Raw genomic sequence first — 20,166 nt, forward strand, 5'->3', positions numbered from 1 at the left:
ATCGTCATCCTCAAATCTCAATGCACCCCCAGCCCCACCTCCCTCCCCCAACCCTTGTACTACAATGTTCAACATTGTTAGCAAAATGTGAAAATCTAACCCCACTTGATGCGCCACAGTTTCTGATTACTGTGCCCTCACTAAAAGAATCTCCACCTTAGCCAAAAACATCGTGACCTCATTGCCCACAGGCTATCTCCCTATATCAAGGATGCCAACTACTAACTGGCTGTCCACCACTTCTAGCTCGTTATCATCCAGCTCCCTGCTTGGAATCATTGACACAAGCTCCCATTCATTTCATGTAAACCTCTTCAGCTTAGTGTGCCAACTTTCTGGACACTAACAACCACCTCTCTGACAGCTTCATAAAAACCTCTACCCATATCAAACTGACCAACCACCAACAGCACCTCCACTTTGATAGTTACCAGCCCTTTTATACTAAATGGGCTTTCTAGAAGAGTCTAATCACCTGCAGAAAGTTTTCCTTAAGTGATGAACAATCTGTCGTATTTACCCAATTATAAGATGAGGTTTTTTCCCAAATTCTTCATTTGAAAAATGCGCATCATCTTACATTCACAGATTAAACTATTGCTGCTGAGGTAAATGTTTTTACAGTGTTTAATAGGTTAATGTAGGGGTCACCTTACATTTACAAAATTTATTTTGAAGAGTTACAAAGGGTAGAGTTTAGCAAACAATAAGTTCATTTGAATAGGCTCGAGATTTCCCGATATGCAGAAGGGCTTCATACAGTACCGATCTTCTTTGATCAGTCACATGACCTTCCAGCACCGAATTGAACATATGCCTGTGACAGTGGAAGCTATCAAAGGCTAAGGGTGGGCCAACACCACATTCAATTCCTGCATTACCGATGAAGGGCGCCACGAACTTGTAAATCATTTTCAGGCAGGTGTCTGGATACTTTTGATCACATAGTGTATATTTACAATGGAGGAGGAACTGGGAATATTAGTGGCAACATTCACAAGAACAACAGCCTTACTAGTTCAGAGCAAAGTAGACATTGATCAGCAAATGACTAATGGCTGTCAAATCAAATAATTGCTCCCTAGTAGGTGCCAGTGCACTGCTCCTTGTTTCTTGCCAAGTTAGATGCAGTCCACTATTGATGTTGTGAAGTAATGTATACACGAATTAATTATTTGGAACAATATTAATGCATGACTAAAATGTGGTTAATACCATATGAATTAAAAACCAGAACATACTGGCTGTAATTAAGCAAAATAAAACAAGTACTGAAAAAGAAGGAAAAGTGTTGAATTAAACCAAAGTGCATCAAAACAGTACGGAAGAAATTCACGCACAAAATGTTCATAGTTAAGGCGCAGCTGCCAGGCTACTGGTGGGCCAACTGAATAACAGAAACAGACCACAGGCTCACACTCATGAACTGTGGATTATTATCTGATTTGACAAAGTGTCTTGCACACTATTCCTTTGCGATACAGGCTGTCTCTTGACAGCTGTAAAGCATAGTTTTGGCAGCCAGTCACAGTGCTCTACTGTTGATTTTACGAGGTCAAGCCACTGTCAAAAATTAAGTGTACATTTTGGATGCATCAGTTTTCTTCAGCAGATGACTTTTAAGTCTGTTTTCATACCCACTAAGCATCATCCACATCCATTCACAAACTTGAGCTATTTCTGAAAGCTGATGAAATGCACGCTCTGCTGGTATTCATTTATTAATAAGCAAGAATTAATATTTATGGATCCAAAGACAGATACTGGCTGTTTATTCAGTCAGTGATGCTCCTGCCATTACAATAGGTTGTCATACATTTTTCCAAGCTCTACATTTCAGTATTTACGTAGGATGCTTCATTTCATAAATCGCTCTGTAAAAAAGAAAACATCTATTTAGCTGATCACATGTTACATAGCAGTTTTTTAGTAATACTTACAAGTTGAGTCCCATTCCAATAGCATCAGTTGCAACTAGTATTTTGCAAGGGTTTTCTGGATCATTAAACTTCTGTGCCTGGGCAAGTTTTGTGCCTGGAGGAAGACCACCATAAATGACTGCAACCTCTCTGCCAAGGGCTTCCAGGCCTCTGGACACGGCATAAATGTCACTTTTGCTGAAGCAAACTATACAGTCTCCAGGTTGGACAGCTTCCAGTGTACCCACTGCAGTGTCCTGTACCTCCAGTTCAGTCAGCCGCTTGTATCTCCGGACCTACAATTTTCATCAGTTTTAAGTGAATTTTCTAGAAACGGTAAAAATCACCAAGAGAAATGTGGGCAGCAGAGTATCTATCTTCAGAAGGTGCAGTTGCATTATTCATAACAGAAGCATAGTAGCACTTTCAGCTCACAGATTGAGTTCCTTCTGAAAAATGGTTGGCGGTAGGTGGGGGGAAGAAAGAGGTGCACAGGTCAGTAAAAACTAAAGCTTTTTATGTAATTTTCTAAAAAATATCATTTTGAAAAGTGGCTTTAAAGTTATGACATCTAAGAAATAGAAACAGCACTGATTCATTTAACTTAAAGTCCTGTGCTAGACTATATCTCGAATGTGATTTTTGTCTTTCTTGTGCAATGCTCTGACAACTGAAACACATGAGAAAATGGAATAGATTCAGTGTGCTAGTGCTTTTCTCTTACGGTTCCAAATTTTATCTGTGTTCTGGGAAGAGCTTGTAAAACACTCTTAAAATTGTCCTTTAAATTGAAACATACAGTATTTGAAGGAGTCAGCGGAAGAAAATACTAAACAAAACAAGTGTATTTTGCCCTACTGCATGTTGCATGTGTCAAAGTAAGCAAACGAATACAATAAATCACAGAAACAATATTGTGAAAAGGTCAGTTACTACTCACCATATAGCGGAGATGCTGAGTCGCAGGTAGGCACAACAAAAAGACTGTCACAAATATAGCTTTCAACCAGAAGGCCTTTATCAGAATTAGACGGCAAACACACACATACACGTTCACGCAAACGCAACTCACACACAAATGAATGCAGTCATGTGACAGTCTTTGTTGTGCCTATCTGCGACTCAGCATCTCTGCTATATAGTGAGTAGCAACTTTCCTTTTCACAATATTGTTACATTCCATCCTGGATAAATCAAAGAAATTTATATACCAGACAGCATTTTTAGCAGTGCATATGGAACTACTTTTTGACACCTTGTGCATTCAAAAACACAACGGATTATGTAATCAGACTAATACTTACTAAGTTTGGAGTTAACACTTTTTTTCCGCCAACCCCTTCAATTCACAAAGTGTTTGCTGAAATAAGTCCACCTGTAAGATTAAATTTATATGCAGCTGGGAACTGTAGCAGCAAAGACCTGACAAACAGAGTCCCTGAATTGGGGTCATATGGTTCAGTCACTAGTTTTGCTGCTGAAAGGGGATTCAAGACTGTTACTGGCCCACTGTTTTAGTTAGTGAGGAGCCTCAACCACAGTCATCATGCTTTGGGTAATTCAGTGAAAATGAAATATGATTTAATGAAATACATCCACAGTAATTCCAATTTTTAAAGAAGCAGTTTACACTCGCACCTCAACATCCTCACCAGTTGTTGTCATCAGTGCTTGTATCAGTTCCACAGCAGCTTCCTCACCACATACATGGATTTCATCAGCAACTAAGCCAAGCAGAGCTCTTGTCCAGGCCCAACCCCTTCCCATATCACGTATCATCTGTATCTCATCAATCACGGCCACTTCATCTATAAAGCAAACATTTACATGTATAAAAGAAACAGTCCAAAATAAAACTACCGCCAGAAGGATATTCATTTTAAGTGTTACATATGCTATTGCTTCTTTGTCTGCAAGACAAATATATACATCTTTAAATAAACAAAATTTTAGGCTAATTGCATGGTCATCTGTAGCTTGATCGCTCAATGTTGAAAAATGTCACCACACCCAGAAAACATTTATGTTAATGTTATAGATGTGCAATTCATAAGAAGTAAATTCCTCTTTAAGACAGGTTGCAAAACAGTCTATTTTTCTATATATTCATCTTTTTGTGAAACCTTCTTGATTTTGAAAGATTAACATTAATGCATTGTGTAGGCTGTTTACAAGGAGATGGGCGAATTCTAACAGGGGTGTGGGATTGGAGAAAGCAAGCTCTGCTCACCAACACTCAGCACAGGCTAGCAAGCGGTGAAGGGCGGTGCAGGAGAAATCACCTTGCTTATGTCATCCAGTGCTGGCACAACAATTGCATTCATGTATCAATTGATGGTCCAAGTGGCACTAGCTGTCAACTGCTACATATTGTGCATCTATGAAAATAAAAACTGAGACTGGGACATAACGAAAGCTTACAGGATTTGTGAAATCGAAATTGATAGTTTCGTGCTGAATGATGGTGCTTGTTGCTACTAATTCTGTATCAGTGCTCACTGACAATTCAAAATTAAAAAGAGCCAGCAGTAAAACTTATATTATGACAATCATAACAATGATTAAAATTCTGAACATTTATTAATACATGTAATGCTGAATTGTAAACACACACAAATCACCCAAAAACAGTCTCATTATAGTCCTCATTTGTGCATAATTCATAATCACTGTTACTATCTGATTCACCAGTATAAATAATGATTTTGTTCACTGTGAGTTCCAATGATGTCCAGTACCTTCTTCCAGTTGTTCGACATTCCTGCAGTACCCTTCCCAATCATTAGCAATTACTAAAAGAAGGGCAGTCTGGACATGTGCCACTAAACGATGCACTTCTTAAACGTTTTCCTTCTTGCCCATGTTAGTTCCACCACACCTAAATCAAAATTATAGGGCAGCAAGTAGACAACTGTGTAGCCTTTCTCTTTAGTCATTTCCTCTACCACATCCGGGTTTTTAGAAGGTCTATTTTCTTGAGTTAAAGAGAACAGAGCCTGCTTCCTCATGGTCTCATTGCAATGAAGCCAAAATTAACTGAATAAAAATAATGATGACAGTCATTTCTATAATGGCGCAAAAAAAAGTTCATGTGGCAGGACTCATACCCACTACCTTCAACGTACTAGCCAAACACCTTAACCACTACACTATGGAGGGGGTTCAAAATTTGATATTGTTATTGTAGCTTTAGTTATTTAGTAATCAGGGGAAATAAATTTTTATTGATTATTCGCAAACAAGGGTCACCAAGATAACTGATGCAGGGTGTAATAAAATACCTGGGACCCTAATGTACTCAACCACACATGTGGTTTCAAAGACGTTTCCTTGTAAGGAAATGGTACCAGTAGTTCCTACAATAAATAACAGTGCTTTTACACACAAAAACAAAATTACAATTTTAAAGTAATCCAGACAATGCAGAAAGCAGTTTACAATCACAATCAAATTGAAAATTTGAATTGAGATTTCTCTCTTTTTGCTTGGAATCTCTGGTGATTTCCCCAGATTATCTTCGCAAAAAAATCTGAATTCTTCTTACAAAGTTGAACTTACTTCAGTGTACATCACTGTTCATCTGATCAGCTCATTAAGAGAAATATTAATTTTCAACACAGCACAAAAATCACTTTGCTACATCTGCAAGGTTTGGTATTAGACTGCTGAAGGTGGCAGCAGCTGGGCAGAAAATATAAGAGGAACGAAGTAAACAGACTTCTGCTGACCCAGAAATAGGGAACCCACATTCATATCTTTGTGAAGAAACTGTACGCATACTGATCACCATCAAACTTCATAAACCCATTCTGTCCAGCTACCGTGCTCCAGAAATTAGTTGCTGTTTCCCAGGAAATCATAGTTAACAAACACATTGTACAACATTTTTTCTGACAGTAAATAATAATTTAACCAGACCATGATGAAAGGGCCTCAGTTCAGCTGAGTGACCTCCAAGTGTGTGTGTGTGTGTGTGTGTGTGTGTGTGTGTGTGTGTGTGTGTGTGTGTGCACACGCACGCTCTCTCTTCAAATGTCTCTTAAAAATTTATCCAGTATTAAAGTCAAAAATATGCTTAATACAGTTTCATAACATTACTTGATATTTAAATGTTAGTTCAGTGGTGAAATAAAGATGACAGACTGAGGTCCTTTCTTTTTGATGATTTATTGTGATGGTTTTTTTTTTACCTCTATTCTGCATACGACACAGACAAACCACCGAGGTCCAGAGGGGGTGGATCACACACAAGAAATTACAATGCTTTGTATTTTCAGACAGTAAGTTATATACAAACTTCATCATATAACATTACACCAACTTCATCCAAATATTTGGGTTGTCTTTAGAATTCTTAGCTGGCAAAGCTATCAACTTTATCATTTTGAGTTTTGCGGAAAAACACTAGTTGGTTCTAACCAAGTTTGGTTCCATCAGAACCATTGCACACAATGATCATGATATATTTCATAAAAGGAAAATGAGTTCACAAATCCAATATGTATTTTCATTGCAGGTCTAGATTTTAGTTATTGAGTAGCAATCTTCTGCGCTAAAAAAAAAATACAAGAAAATACAGTAATTACAAAATATTAAGTAACATACATTTTAACATGACCTAATATTATGTAACGTAGCATTTAACAGAATCTTATAGACTTGCCTAGCTTGTGAAAACACATGTTACTATGCAACTTTGAGATGCACATGACCAGATTCTAACTGAGGCTGTTGTTTACAGAGCAGTATAAGCAGCAGCAATTTACCTCATACGGGCAGAGCAATGCCCTCTATACCACTAACAACAACATAAAGTTTCCATACAATTTATACGTACAAAACTGTTAAGAAGCTACAACCAGGTAACATTTATTATCTTGAACATTTTTGATTTAAAGCAAATTACATGTTCACAATTACAAAGCAGTGAATTAGTGGAATATTAACCCAAAGAGCAAATGTGGAAAACACTTTTAAGTACTGTGAACTATTTCTATATGAAGATTATACCTTGATAAAAGACTAAAGTAATCAGCTATACTCCCTGATTATTATTACAGTGTTATCTTTTAAAATAAGGTAAACATCATAATTAATGTAAAAACATTGTTTGAATTGCAGTGCCTTAGCTGCAGTGAAGGAAAGATGTGTACAAACTGCCTTATACTTCAACTAATAAATGATCAATTCAAATCATATTGGGTGCAACTGACACTAAAAACATTGACAAGCAAGATAACATTAAAAGTTAGAAGACAAATAAACAGCCACACATAATAATAAATTTTGTTCTCACATGGTGAACTGCCAGGTGCTATCATATAAAGAGGAGAACTGTAGGCATGATATATCCCTCATGGGTCTTGACATCTTCAGCCACTAAGCAAGTGGCCAAATACTTCTTCCGACAACACTGTTAATTAAAATATGCCCAAGGTTATTAGTAGATGAGATCAGATGTGTAAGATATAGGTGAAAAATCAAGCTATGTTGCCCACCTAGTTTAGAGCAGACATTGTGTTCCACCCTTCCAATCAGATGTGAAATTGCTGGGGAGAAGGAAGATTTATGGATCTTCTCGAGAAGATCAAGGTGGTACTGTACCACTTAACAGTCATATAGGCTCATCAGTTTTGTGACAACACATATTACTGCATGACTTTATTACATATATGGACAGATTCCATTTGAGGCTGCTGTTTACAGGACAGTACAAGCAGCCACAGTATATGTCATATGGGTGGAACAACACCCTCCATACAACTAACATCAGCATAAAGTTTCCAGTACAATTTATTTGTTTAAAATTAAGAACCTAAAATGAAATAATTTTTACTAAAATTAACAGTTGTTGGTGTAAAGCAGATTACATGTCTACAATTGCATTACTATAAACTATACTCCCACCAAACAATTGGCCATTGAAAAGCTCCAAAACATGGTTCCTTTTTAAAAAAGTACGAAAGAAAGAAACCAGAGATAGTCAAAACTCTGGCGGAGAATGTAATTCGGTTGCTCCATTCCTGGGTGGTAATAAGTTATGAGGGGAATGCTCCTCTGTGCCCAACATGACATCCTTCATTTCAGTGACTGCTTCACAGCCTGTGCCATATGGATTCTTCCCACCAACACCAGCTTTTCTTAGCTGCACAGGTGGACACTCTCCCTGCAATATATTCTGCGTTCCCGTAACACTCCTGGCCTCGACCTTTGTTAGTCATTTTTCTCACCTATCCAGCCCCTTCCCTGTTCCCATTCCAGCAATACACAACCCTCATTCCATCAACACACCCAGTCTTTTTACTTCTCTCCTTTTCTGCTCCCCCCCCCTCCCACCTCTCCCCTGCCCACCGTCTAACCCCCAAACTGCACCTAGCTGCCCTACCCTCTCTCCACCTCATCGTTACACACTCCCCAGCAGCACTTCACTGTCCCCCACCCATACCCAGCTCCCCCCCCCCCCCCCCGCCTCCTCCTTACCCCACCTGTAGTGATTAGCAGACTGGACTCACATTCGGGAGGATGACAATTCAAACCCGCGTCCAGCCATCCTGATTTAGGTTTTCTGTGATTTCCCTAAATCGCTTCAGGCCAATGCCAGGATGGTTCCTTTGAAAGGGCATGGCTGACTTCCTTCCCCATCCTTCCCTAATCCGATGGGGCCTATGACCTCACTGTTTGGTCCCCTCCTCCTAAGCCAACCAACCAACCTTACCCCACCCAGTTGCTGCATGTGGCTTCAGCTGCCAGAGGCTTCAGTCGTGTGTGTGTGTGTGTGTGTGTGTGTGTGTGTGTGTGTGTGTGTGTGTGTGTGTGTGTGTGTCATTTATTTTCGACAAAGGCCTTGTTGGCTGAAAGCTTATATTGTGATAGTCTTCTTGTTGTGTCTATATGCGACTCAGCAACTCCGTAACATCATTCACACTGAGACAGTGACTATATGGTAGAAGCTCTTTGAAGAACACTGATGCTATTTACCTACAAGAAGATTGTTTCCTTGGTTGGGTCTACAAAGCCCTTGTATTTTGCACATAAGACACAGTTGATCTAATTTTTTTCAACAAGACGAATTTCCCAGTAGCTTTTTGGACTTTACATCACTTTCTTCCATTGCTAAGCATGGGTTTATTCTTTATCCAGGAGATAAGAAAATGGTTGAATTACATATGCGAAACAACTGTCTTCAGAGTTGCCACTGACATACATAGTAAGAGCTTGGGTCAGTGATAGACCCCCTTTCATGTTTCTTCCCCCCCCCCCCCCCCCCCCCCCACAAGCAAGGGACAGAGGTCCTTTCATCATAGCATGTTATGCTGATTGAAGGAGTGTTATTCTGACAATATCTTATTTGCTATAAAATTGTGACTGAGGTCCTTTCCGAATGAACCAATTCAATTCCCTTGACAGCCTCATTATGCAAAATTATTTGTGTCTTTAACAACAATAACTTTTTCTCAAAATATTAGTGGGCTTTAAATATAATTTTCAACATTGCTGAAGTGGCCAAACTTACAAGGTGTAGTGACTGAAGACATTTCCACAGTGCATGCAACGTGACCAGAAGGATTTCCATTTGGATCAGCATATTTTCTTTCTTCTCCTGTCACAAGATCGCAGGGTGTTCCCTGGAACCAACATAAATAAAATTTTCCTTGCATTGTTAGTACTATATGATTACGTAAGCAGTGAAAGTTAAATATCATAAAATGATTCTGCTGCAAGGGCAGATTTTTAAAGAAGGAAACTTATGTAGTCTACATAAAGTACATTCATTGGAATACGCAAATAGACTAAGTTCAGCTGTTAAAGAAGTGTTATGCAAAATATAAGTCAAATAATATATTAGTACTGGAGTAAAGCTTTTTTACGTATTTAATGGTGCAGTTGCACCCATACTTTATAACATGTATCTTGAAGAACAGGAAGATCTGTCAAATTTTCAAATTACTATAGACTGATTCATGAACAAGTTGCGCAGTTCAAGTCACAGACGGGGACTGCAGTGTTGCGGTTCCAAGTGCAACCAGACTACGCTTTAAAGTCCTTTCATTCAGCAGCTTTTAGATGATCATTTTACAGCTTCCTCCAAGAATTGTGCAAACAACAAAAACTCTGTAATTAGTATTATTTAGATTAAAACAAAACTATTTGTTTCTATTTTTCTTTCTGTCAGCACATGTGAACCTTCACCATACTTTATACAACACTGTCTTGGCTGTAAAACATGGGTATAGCAAGTTCTCTGGAGATGGAAACAAATTTTCAGCACATGTCATTGTGTGATGTGTCAGATATGAATGGTAAGTTTTGAAAATTGAAGGAAATACTTCCGCTAATGGTAACATTTACTAACAATATTTCTAAGTTCTCTCTAGTTGCTCCATCAGCTGACATTAAGACATTACCAATCAGTGTATGTTGCAGCCCATCTCTGACACCAAAAGAATGCTGTTCCAAGGCTAGGATCGTATTTTAAGTAGTCAAAGAAAGGTAACAACACTATACAGGAGCACGTGTGTGTGTGTGTGTGTGTGTGTGTGCACGCACCTCATGCGGGTGGGGGGGAGGGAGGGGGGTGGTCATGTCTCTAGCTTGAGAAAGGGAAGCAAGCAAGTTTCTTTGTGCCGTAGCAGCCGGTTATTGTGTGCTAATCTACTAGAGCACACTGTAAATGTTGTACCAAAATTATGCCATTTTACTTCGAATGCAAGCTGAAAATTTCACGTAAATTATGTCAGTTCTCTTCAAATGCACGCTGGTATGCAAATAAAATGGATAAAAAATGTTTTGTAGCGCACTCTGTGCAATATCTAGAAACCAATGTTGAGTTCTGAAATATTCAGCCACAGTATGATCAACTCAGCGAATGGGTTGCAGCTGTCTGTTTTCTACTGCACACACTTTGTTGTGATATCATCCCTGGTGGCACTACTAGTGCCATATTGCTCACTGTACCAGGTCAGTACTTTTCGTTGAAGATGCATGTAGCATATTGTGCAAGCATGGAGTATGATGACTTTTTAAAGACTCATTGTCATGATGGCACTGTGGGTGAGTGGCAAAAAGCACTTATTGGTAATTGTGAACCCTGGTTCGATTCCTGCTGATGTCATTCTATTTTCAATTTCTTTCATTCCTCATAATGTTAGACTATTAGTTACAAAATTTAAAAATATTACTTCAACTCACATATGTATAATTAATATATTCAATGTTGTTAAATTACTACTTTTACTAGTTAAAAGGCTATGGCAGTATGACAGTGTTTTCCGTGTATGATTGTTAGGTGATCTACTAAAGAGCTCCTTTCCCAGTAGTCCCTTAGAGGAGAAAGTGAGATTTAAAAAGGTAGGTAGATGTACTTCAAAAGGAAGTCTAACAACAGAAGAGCATGGGGTAAGGCTCACCACTTTGGCTTACATAACACTGATAATTTTGAAATACTTGCAAGATAATTTTGATCAACTTATTAACTGTCCAGAACCAATTCACTCATAAAAATCTATAAGAAGATTTACCCCCAACTATCAAAAAAATTGAAGAAGTTATAAAAACCTTATAAAGTTAGTAGAGAAGATTCTATTACAGCAGAACTTTTGAAATGGTCTCTACCAAAAAAATTTTTAAAAGAAAGAGCTAAAATTAATCTCTGAGAAAACCTGGAAAACCGAAAATCTCACAGGAGAGTGAAAGATGGCCCTGATACATTTTCCACATCAGAAAGGCAATAAACAAGATGTTAACAACAGAGGGTTTTCTTTGCAACCAGTTGCTTATAACAATTTCCCAAGGTTATACCAGAGTAGAAACAATGCTGGAGAGAAATTTATGTGAATATCAGGGTGGCTTTAGGAAGGGCAGATCACGTTTTGAGCGAATATTTAATCTGAAGTCAATCATTTACCTCACACGACTGAATTCAAAAGGTCAGTATCTCTCTTTGAAATTGCATTAGCGCACCGTGTAAGTGTATAGTATGAGTGATTTTTAAAGTGCCATTATCAAAACTCCATCTTTGGCAAGTTGTCTATAGCATAGACTGGTAATTTGCGGACCTGGGTTCGATTTCTGCAGGTGCCATTTTTTTCCCTTCTTAATTCCCCAAACTGGTAAACTATCAATCATAGACTTTAGTCTATGTTCAAATAGTTCAATCTGTATACACAAAATCAGTATATTCAATTTAGTTACAGTTACTACTACTGTAAGAGATAAGGCTATAGCCACCTCACTGTAGCACACCGGCATATTTTGCACGACCCGCCACTACATTCGTATGCATCTGATGATGGCTCAAAGCTTCTGCTATTTGGTGAGTGGTCTCCTTTACACATAAATTATTTACTTTCTAGCAGAGCTTTCCTACTGTATGAAGACATATATGCTTGATTTTTCACTGCTAGATCAACAATACTGGAGATCATAGTTTTCTATTAAATATTCCTGGGAAGAATGAAGAGAACTACTGCAGAGAGAACAGATACTGTTTTTCCAGAAATCTCTTGTCACTAACTCCAAGTGAAACTGTTATATGGACAAGACCCACAGACAAATATTATTAATATGTAAGAAAGAAAAGGAGTATCCACTTATTAGACATAGGAAAGGAAGTATCTGACAGACTCATCAATGACCCATCACCACTGAAGTTCTAAATATTAAGCATTTCACCACAAGAAAATGGGAACAAATGAAATTGATGAGATTTGCAGATGCTTCTAGTACCCATACATTTTGAGGACTGAGAGAGATGAATGCTCACAGAGAGCAACTGCATCCTGTGCTCCACTACCACAGACAGTACTTCTCCACTGACAGCTATAAAACTGGATACGACGCTGAAATGTTCAATTTTATTGTGCATACAGCCAGTGTCAGCTCTTGTTTGGCAATCTATCTCTTGGCTTACAGCAACTGTTTGAAACTATCAAAATTATGTTGGCACTTATTTGCTACACAGTCCCTATTATACTGATTGTCATTGTCTCAGTATAATGCTGTAACATCACATAAGTCGATTCGTGTATTTATTCAAATGGTTCTTAATGTAACAGCTGCCTTTCCCTATGCAGTGTGCCTTAATTTGTTACACCATGCCGAATCATGCCTTTATTTATAGTGCCTTTTGTATTTGCTGTTTTCATTCAGCTTTCTGAACAATACTTACATAATCTCTGACTCTTTAAAATTGAATGAAACAAGTCTGTACATTCAAAAACTGTTTGGTCTTTTCCGGTCCCATGATGTTTCAAAAACACTCCACAAAATAATAAATCATCTAAAAACAAGGATCAAGAGAGTACTCGTGCAAGATACCAGAATAATAATATGCAACCAAAAAACCTTAAAATTAATGAGAATAAATAATAAGAAAAATATTATGTGGAATTGAAATATATGAGAGAGGAAATAATAACAGAAGTATAACACTGATGAAGAGATGTATACAATGCAGATCATAAGTGAGAAAATTAGGGAAAGTGAACTGAGGAGGAGAATGGAGAAGCAACAGCAAATAAATCAGTGCAAATTGATACCGTTTTCAAAGTATCAAATATCATTATGGGAGCCAGTTGGCATCTCAGGAGGCAAATTCTGGCTAATACTTTGGTAACAGTTATATTCATAAATAATGATGGTGGAACTTAATAGATTTGTTGATAAATCATATGAAAAAAGTAAGGAAGGCAGAATTTAAGATCCTGTCAGCAACAAGGTCTGATCGATGACATCATCACCATGCCAAAAATCCCTGCTTAAAACGCATCAAACATGGCAACCAAAACACTGATCATAATACCCACAAAAATATGAATACCATGCGAAACAATGTGCAGACTAAAGCCAATAAAATCAGAACAAAAACTGCAGAAAAAGTGGGTTTTGGGCAGGGTCAAACTAAAAATTCAATAATAAAAACAATACCATTCAAGATGAAACACCTGAAACAGCCAAAAAATGAAACCCAACAAAACCATACAAAACACACCATCAGATCACAGTATTCCAATCTCCAGTTAAATTATATAGCTCAACCCTACACATAGCCCCCCTCCCCCCCCCACACACAACTACAATTGCTAGTATCCAAATCTCCAGTTCACCTGCATGGCTCAACCTCAGAGCAAAATACCAATAATCCTCCTCCCGACAAATACAAAAGCTGGTGTCCAGTCCCCAGTTCAACCTTAAAATTTCGCCGCCTGATGAAATGTACGTCAACGGTTCACAGTTTTCTCAAGTGAATTTTCCTGTTCTGTTCTGTCCCCCCCCCCCCCCCCGCCCTTCCTCCCCCACCCCCACCCCTCCCAACTACAAAAGTTGGTATCCCAATAAATATCACGTTCACCTATACAGCACAACCTAGGGTAAAGTGCACTTACAGTGTCTGCAGCTTTTCTGTCGCATGTTGCAGTTGGTAACTGTATGTGTGGTGAATTATGGGAGGTGAAAAAATCAAATGATGAGTCAGATAGAACAAGATGGCACAACCCTTTAGAAAATAGTTTGCAATAAACATTGTAAGTAGATCACTGTGTTTTAATTAGGATAATTTATTTAATTAAATCATGGGAAAATGCAGGTGGATCAATGTTTGTAAACAATATAGTCAGATGTTCGATATATTAACAAATATTGGTCCATATACCTTCTCCCATGATTTAATTAAAAACACTGACCACTTACTCAGTTTTGTCCAGGTACCTACAACATCTTCTGTTTTATATGATAATACTCTACATAAAATACTCCATTGTTCATCATGTAATTTGTGCACTCCACATCACGATGACTAAAGCACACTAACTGACACATGAGCATACCTCACATACACATCACCACCCATAATTAAATTTCTAGAGCATGTCACCTCTTCATACACTACATCCTCTACAACAACATTTCACTTCCACTCCAAAACAAACACACTATGGCTCGATGATGTCACACAACATATCACAGTACAGCACAACTATATCATGGGTCAAAGCAGATGGGTGATTCCTAAAAACAAGTATACCCTAAATGTCATACAGAGATTTGTTCATGAGGTAAACTTATTTCCTTTTGTGCGCAGTTATACAAAATTTTGAAGGCGGTGAGAAAAAAATTTATGTTACTATAGGTTAATGTTTTCCATATCTACTGCTCTTGTTGATAGATGATAAACTGGGCAGTTGAGCAGTTACCTCATTTTAGAGTTTGGTCTGTCCCAGATACCTCTCGAATCACCCATAGTCCGCCTTCTGTCAACCTCCTGACCGCCATAATATCCCCTACATCTCACTATACCATCACCCACTATCACTTACTTCACCCTCGATCTTGATAAATGTTACAACAGTTAAGACAGAACAACAGGTGAAACCTTGCCATCATTTAACAAACAACCCATGTTCACTGCAACATGTTTTTACAGGAATAACAATCACTAAGCTGGTTGAGTGCATGAAAAGGTACGAAGCAACAAACAGTCTACTATGCGGCCACCTAGTCCACAGTTGCCGAGGATGCTCTGTAACACGAATCCAGGTACCCTAAAGTCTGCTACACCACACATGCTATTTGGATCCTCTCACCACCCTGAACTCTGGGGATGGAAACTTGCTATCTAGCGTATGTTGATATCCCACTTCTCTCCTGTACTTAATCCCTGTTAACACAAATCACCACTTTCTTATTAATTTTTTACATTTTATTTATTTATTCATTTTTTCTATAACCTTTTACTTTTTTATCTTCATGCAACCCCTCCCCCGACCCCCACCCACCCTCACTACCTTTGGCCTTTGGTTATCTTCCCACTTTCTTTTCTGATTTCTTCCTACTTGTAAACTACAATAATTCATTTTTCTTCCTCTTAATTCGTGTTCATTTCTCACTCTGTTCTGTCATCTATGGTGAGTGTTTGCAATGTATACCATATTCTCTCTGATGCTCCATCTTTGTCTCCCCTTGCTTTCACAACAGTTGAGTCACTCCCGTCGTGGAAGTTAGTTGTTCATACTTTAATATGTGTCTTATTGACAGACCTTAAAATTTCGCCTCCTGATGGAATGTACATCAACTGTTACATCTCTTCACAGTTTTCTGAAGTGAATTTTCCTGTTCTGTTCTGTTTCTTCAAAGTTTTTTCAAGTGAATTTTCCTGTTGATACATAGTACCAAAGTACACTGACATAAATTTATAAGAAAAGTAAAAACTTACCCTTTCATTGGCTTTCTTGAAAACTTCAGATGCCAGTAATTTCAGGGGGCCACAATATATTCCTGATTTTGCAGCGAGGAACCTTTCAAGTGCATGGTACGTTTTCCCACTGTTTGTAGGCCCTGCATGGAATACTATTCTCCTCGTTAATGACCTTGCATTTGGATACCTTCCAAAATAAAAATAAATTGTCAGTGGTTACCTGACAGTCAAACACACATTAGCTCTGTAACAAGTAGAACTCTTAATGACTTTTGTTCAACAAAATATATTTTTCCCAAAGATTCCTGCAGTGAGTTAAACGGTAAAAAAATTGTTGGATAGGAGTTTGTCAATAAGTGGTGTGACAAACTGAAAAGAAACACCTCCCACCCTATAAAAACTTCTAAAAAGAGCACCTTACCACTAACAATTACATATTTAATCAGTGTTGGTAAGCCTAGATGTGTCACATTCAGATGTAAAGGTCATCTACAATTCTGTCAAAAGCAGTAATCATCCAGTTTCTAATGTTTTTCAATCCCTAAATGTTTTAGAAATGGCATTCCCTCCCACAGCACTTAAACCATTTGTGCAGTATGGACCACCAGCAGCACTCTACAATTATTATAAGCATTGTAAATTAATAATTGAGCTGCTTCTGCAATGTTACAAACACAATGAGTGCACTTTCCATTCTACGACAAATTGTGCAGCTTTTATTACTTAATTTTTTTGTCACCAGAACATTATGTTTTATAATCTTTTTTTCTATACTCTTAAGCCCTCTATGAAGCTTTCATGACGTGTTAAAACTTTCACATACAATTTCAGACTACCGTAAACAACCAAACTCCTTGGTTTTTCGCTTTAAATATGTTCTAAATGCTAAAGCAAGAACAAATGCAAGTAATTTAGTGTTAACTTTATTAGATGGCAGCATCAACACATTTGGTCATCTACCCAATAAACTAATCATCCAAACCAGGCATGCTTATAATACATGCCACCACCCATGACCAACAGTATAAAGTTCCTGATCTGGAGCTATTTTGCTATGAGCACTACATAGGTCCACACTTTATGTCATAATATGCAGTTTCTATAGTTCTGCAGCCACTGATACACGGTATACTTGTCTGCCCAACTGGAACTATACATAACTCCTTCAGGAAATTTATTTATTTATTTATTTACATTTTCTTTGCGTGGAGCCATCGTAATGATGGCTTTTGCAAACGTCAGACTTAATACTACGGTTATATTCATACTTATAAAATACACTATATTCTGTAGCTGTTGCTTCTTACGTCTATTTTTTACATTTATCACATTAAAACTGATGTGCTAATGCCTCATGCTACAATCACTATCTTAAAATGCATTGAAAGAATATAAACATTTTGCTATTAGAAAAGATTTTGTTTTAAAAACATTTCCTGTATACGTTCTTAGAGAGTTTGGTAGCTTGTTATACCAAATCAAACCACTGATATATGGAATTCTATCATTCATTTTTAACATTGTTCTGTTACGGAAATAGTTACACTTCGTTCTAGTGTTGTGATCATGTACATCACTGTCCTTGATAGCTTCTGTTGGTTGACTTATAAAAAATACAACTATTTTGAAGATATACAGAGAATATATTGACAGATATCCGTGCTGCACAAACACTTCACAACATGAATCTCTATGTCCCATCCCATGTATAAGTCTTATTGCTCTTTTCAGTAGTAGTAGTAGTAGTATTCTTTTTAAATGTACATCAGCTGCACAGCCCATCGTTCAATCCCATAATTCAGAAAGGGGTAAAGTGTTCCATAATATACTAATTTCAGTGCTTGGCTAGGAACTATCTTTGCGAGTTGGCTGAGGAGATATATGGCACTACTGACTTTTCCGCATTCGAAATTAATGTGGTATGTCCACCACAAATTTTCATCAACATATACACCCAGGAATTTACAGTTACCATTTCCTGTTGCAGAGATATTACATACACTATTCATATTGTTGTGATAAGAACTGCCTGTTTTAAATGTCAATAGTCGAGACTCGGTGACATTCACCTTGAGCCCCTGATCACTGAAGTATTTTTTAACTTCTGTTACACCACTAGTTAGTTCAACTTTAACACAAATAAAAATATTCAAGAATAGTCATCTCCCACATTATGGGAATCTCTTATGAGGCTCAATTTTCTTTCATTTCCGTTTCTCCAGTACAACAAACCCAACATACTTTGTGACAAATGAAATATTAAAATTGACCACTATCAATAATCACACTTCTCTCAGCAGCACTCAAATTCTGCAGTATTCTACTTCAATAACTATAGTTAGCAAACAGTTATATTTAACATGCACTGCTTTAAACAGGTGCTAATCAGACTTGGGTAGGTGGTGTGTGAGAGTGGGCGGTCCTCTCTCCCATGAAGTGTGTCTCCCACTACTTATGCGTAGTTCCTGTATTTCTGCATCATGTGTGGGAAACAATTTTAATCAAAAAAAGAAGTGGTCAAGATATGCTATATGGCTGTTACGGGCATTAGGAGAGAGATTTATTAAGATCATGTCTGTATGTATGAGCTAAACAGACAAGGAAAACACTTTGGATAACACGAAGAGGGACAAATTTCCATACATGATAAGGAAAATAATGTGTGATTCAAAAGGCTAAACACTTGTTAACAATCTTCCTTTAGAACAAAAGGTAGTGATGTGTGAAAGGGCAATTTTGAAGCTTAAAAAAATTGGAAAATGCGTCAGAAAGAATGCCACCAAAATCTCACTTTTGTCAATCTCTGAATATGTTCTATCCCCTAACATAGGCAGAATTTCCTCACAGTAAGCTCAATCCATGTTGTTAAAGATCCCACATTGTTTGATTTTGTAACTGTAGCAGGTCTTAAATATCTATCCGCAAAAGTAAACAGAATTCTTTACACAGGTAATAATAACATGCCTCTCTCAAACTTTTCCTTCTTTCTTAACAAATGAGAAGATGAATAGTCACACTGTGGACACAAAACATTTTCATTATATTGAAAATGGAGATTAGAATCTATTTCTCACAAGATGTATCATATGCACGTTAAAGGTGACATACCTTTATGTCACACACATTATCATTCAATATATAATTCATCTGCCATAAGACTGATGTTGTTCCCCCCACCCGCACCCGTCCTCCACCAAACGAACCCACCATTTGTATTGTATGGTAACTATACCAATCACATAAACTACCTACATAAAAATATGTCATTAGTTTTACCAGTTGGCAGGCGTTCTGAGATCACTTATTTTCTTTAAATCGTCCATGCAGTCAAGATGTGGGAACATTTGTTTCGCATGACGTATGAAATATGGAAATATGTCATCAATATGTCCTGCGCCCTGTAAAATATCACTTATAACAACGTGCAGGTCGACAGGCAGTGTAGCTGCTTCCACGCAATACTGACGAAAGTTAACATAAGCCTGATGCAGGAGGTAACCTGAAACACAAAATTATTTCAAAAGACTACAAAGCCATCTGCGTGTGGGTTTTTTAAAATAGACTTACACTTACTGTCTAGCCCATTTTCTAAGGCGAGTAGTTTGATTTCTTTCTTCTGATAAAATTGGTTTAACACTTTCAATAAATCACGTTTGTTAAGAGTGCCTGTCAACTCTTCTCCAACATTGATGTCATCTGGATTCGGTTTTATAGGTACAGGCACAAACAAATGTGATAAATTTGAATCGTCCTTCTTTCCACGAATCTGAGAATACAGGACACAACTTTTCACACATTTTCGTCTTGATTTCAGAACCGAATATGTAACGAGGCGGATATTTGTTTTGGATGAGGTGCACGTCACGAGAAACTTTCTATAAAAACTAAGCATCCCAGTCGACATAACTACAATTTTTTATCATAGGAAAACATATTCAGCTTCAAAAATGTTTTCAAAACAAATGCGGCAACTGTAAACAACATACGAACAAAAGAGAAACTCTACTTTGCAGGGGTAACAACGTGCTCTATGCACCTATTAAACAATCGACAACC

The 20,166-nt window shown here is 37.7% G+C and overlaps 1 protein-coding gene across 2 annotated transcripts in view; it reads right to left on the bottom strand.

Annotated features, from left to right (window-relative positions):
• LOC126473452 (ATP-dependent RNA helicase SUV3 homolog, mitochondrial) overlaps positions 1 to 20,120 on the bottom strand; it is a 78,687-nt gene extending 58,567 nt beyond the window's left edge. Inside the window, exons 1-6 of one of the 2 annotated variants that reach the window (XM_050100509.1) lie at positions 19,684 to 20,120; positions 19,387 to 19,609; positions 16,129 to 16,297; positions 9,433 to 9,544; positions 3,558 to 3,727; positions 1,941 to 2,215 (exon numbers count right to left, since the gene is read on the bottom strand). In XM_050100509.1, the coding sequence (XP_049956466.1) occupies positions 1,941 to 2,215; positions 3,558 to 3,727; positions 9,433 to 9,544; positions 16,129 to 16,297; positions 19,387 to 19,609; positions 19,684 to 20,014 (1,280 nt within the window). In that variant the 5' untranslated portion in view covers positions 20,015 to 20,120. The remainder of the gene's footprint in view (positions 1 to 1,940; positions 2,216 to 3,557; positions 3,728 to 9,432; positions 9,545 to 16,128; positions 16,298 to 19,386; positions 19,610 to 19,683) is intronic. The other variant, XM_050100508.1, reaches the window with a different exon arrangement.
• Positions 20,121 to 20,166: the final 46 nt, after the last annotated feature.

Source organism: Schistocerca serialis, chromosome 4 (assembly GCF_023864345.2).
Source record: "Schistocerca serialis cubense isolate TAMUIC-IGC-003099 chromosome 4, iqSchSeri2.2, whole genome shotgun sequence".
In the NCBI taxonomy this organism is placed as follows: Eukaryota; Metazoa; Arthropoda; class Insecta; order Orthoptera; family Acrididae; genus Schistocerca; species Schistocerca serialis.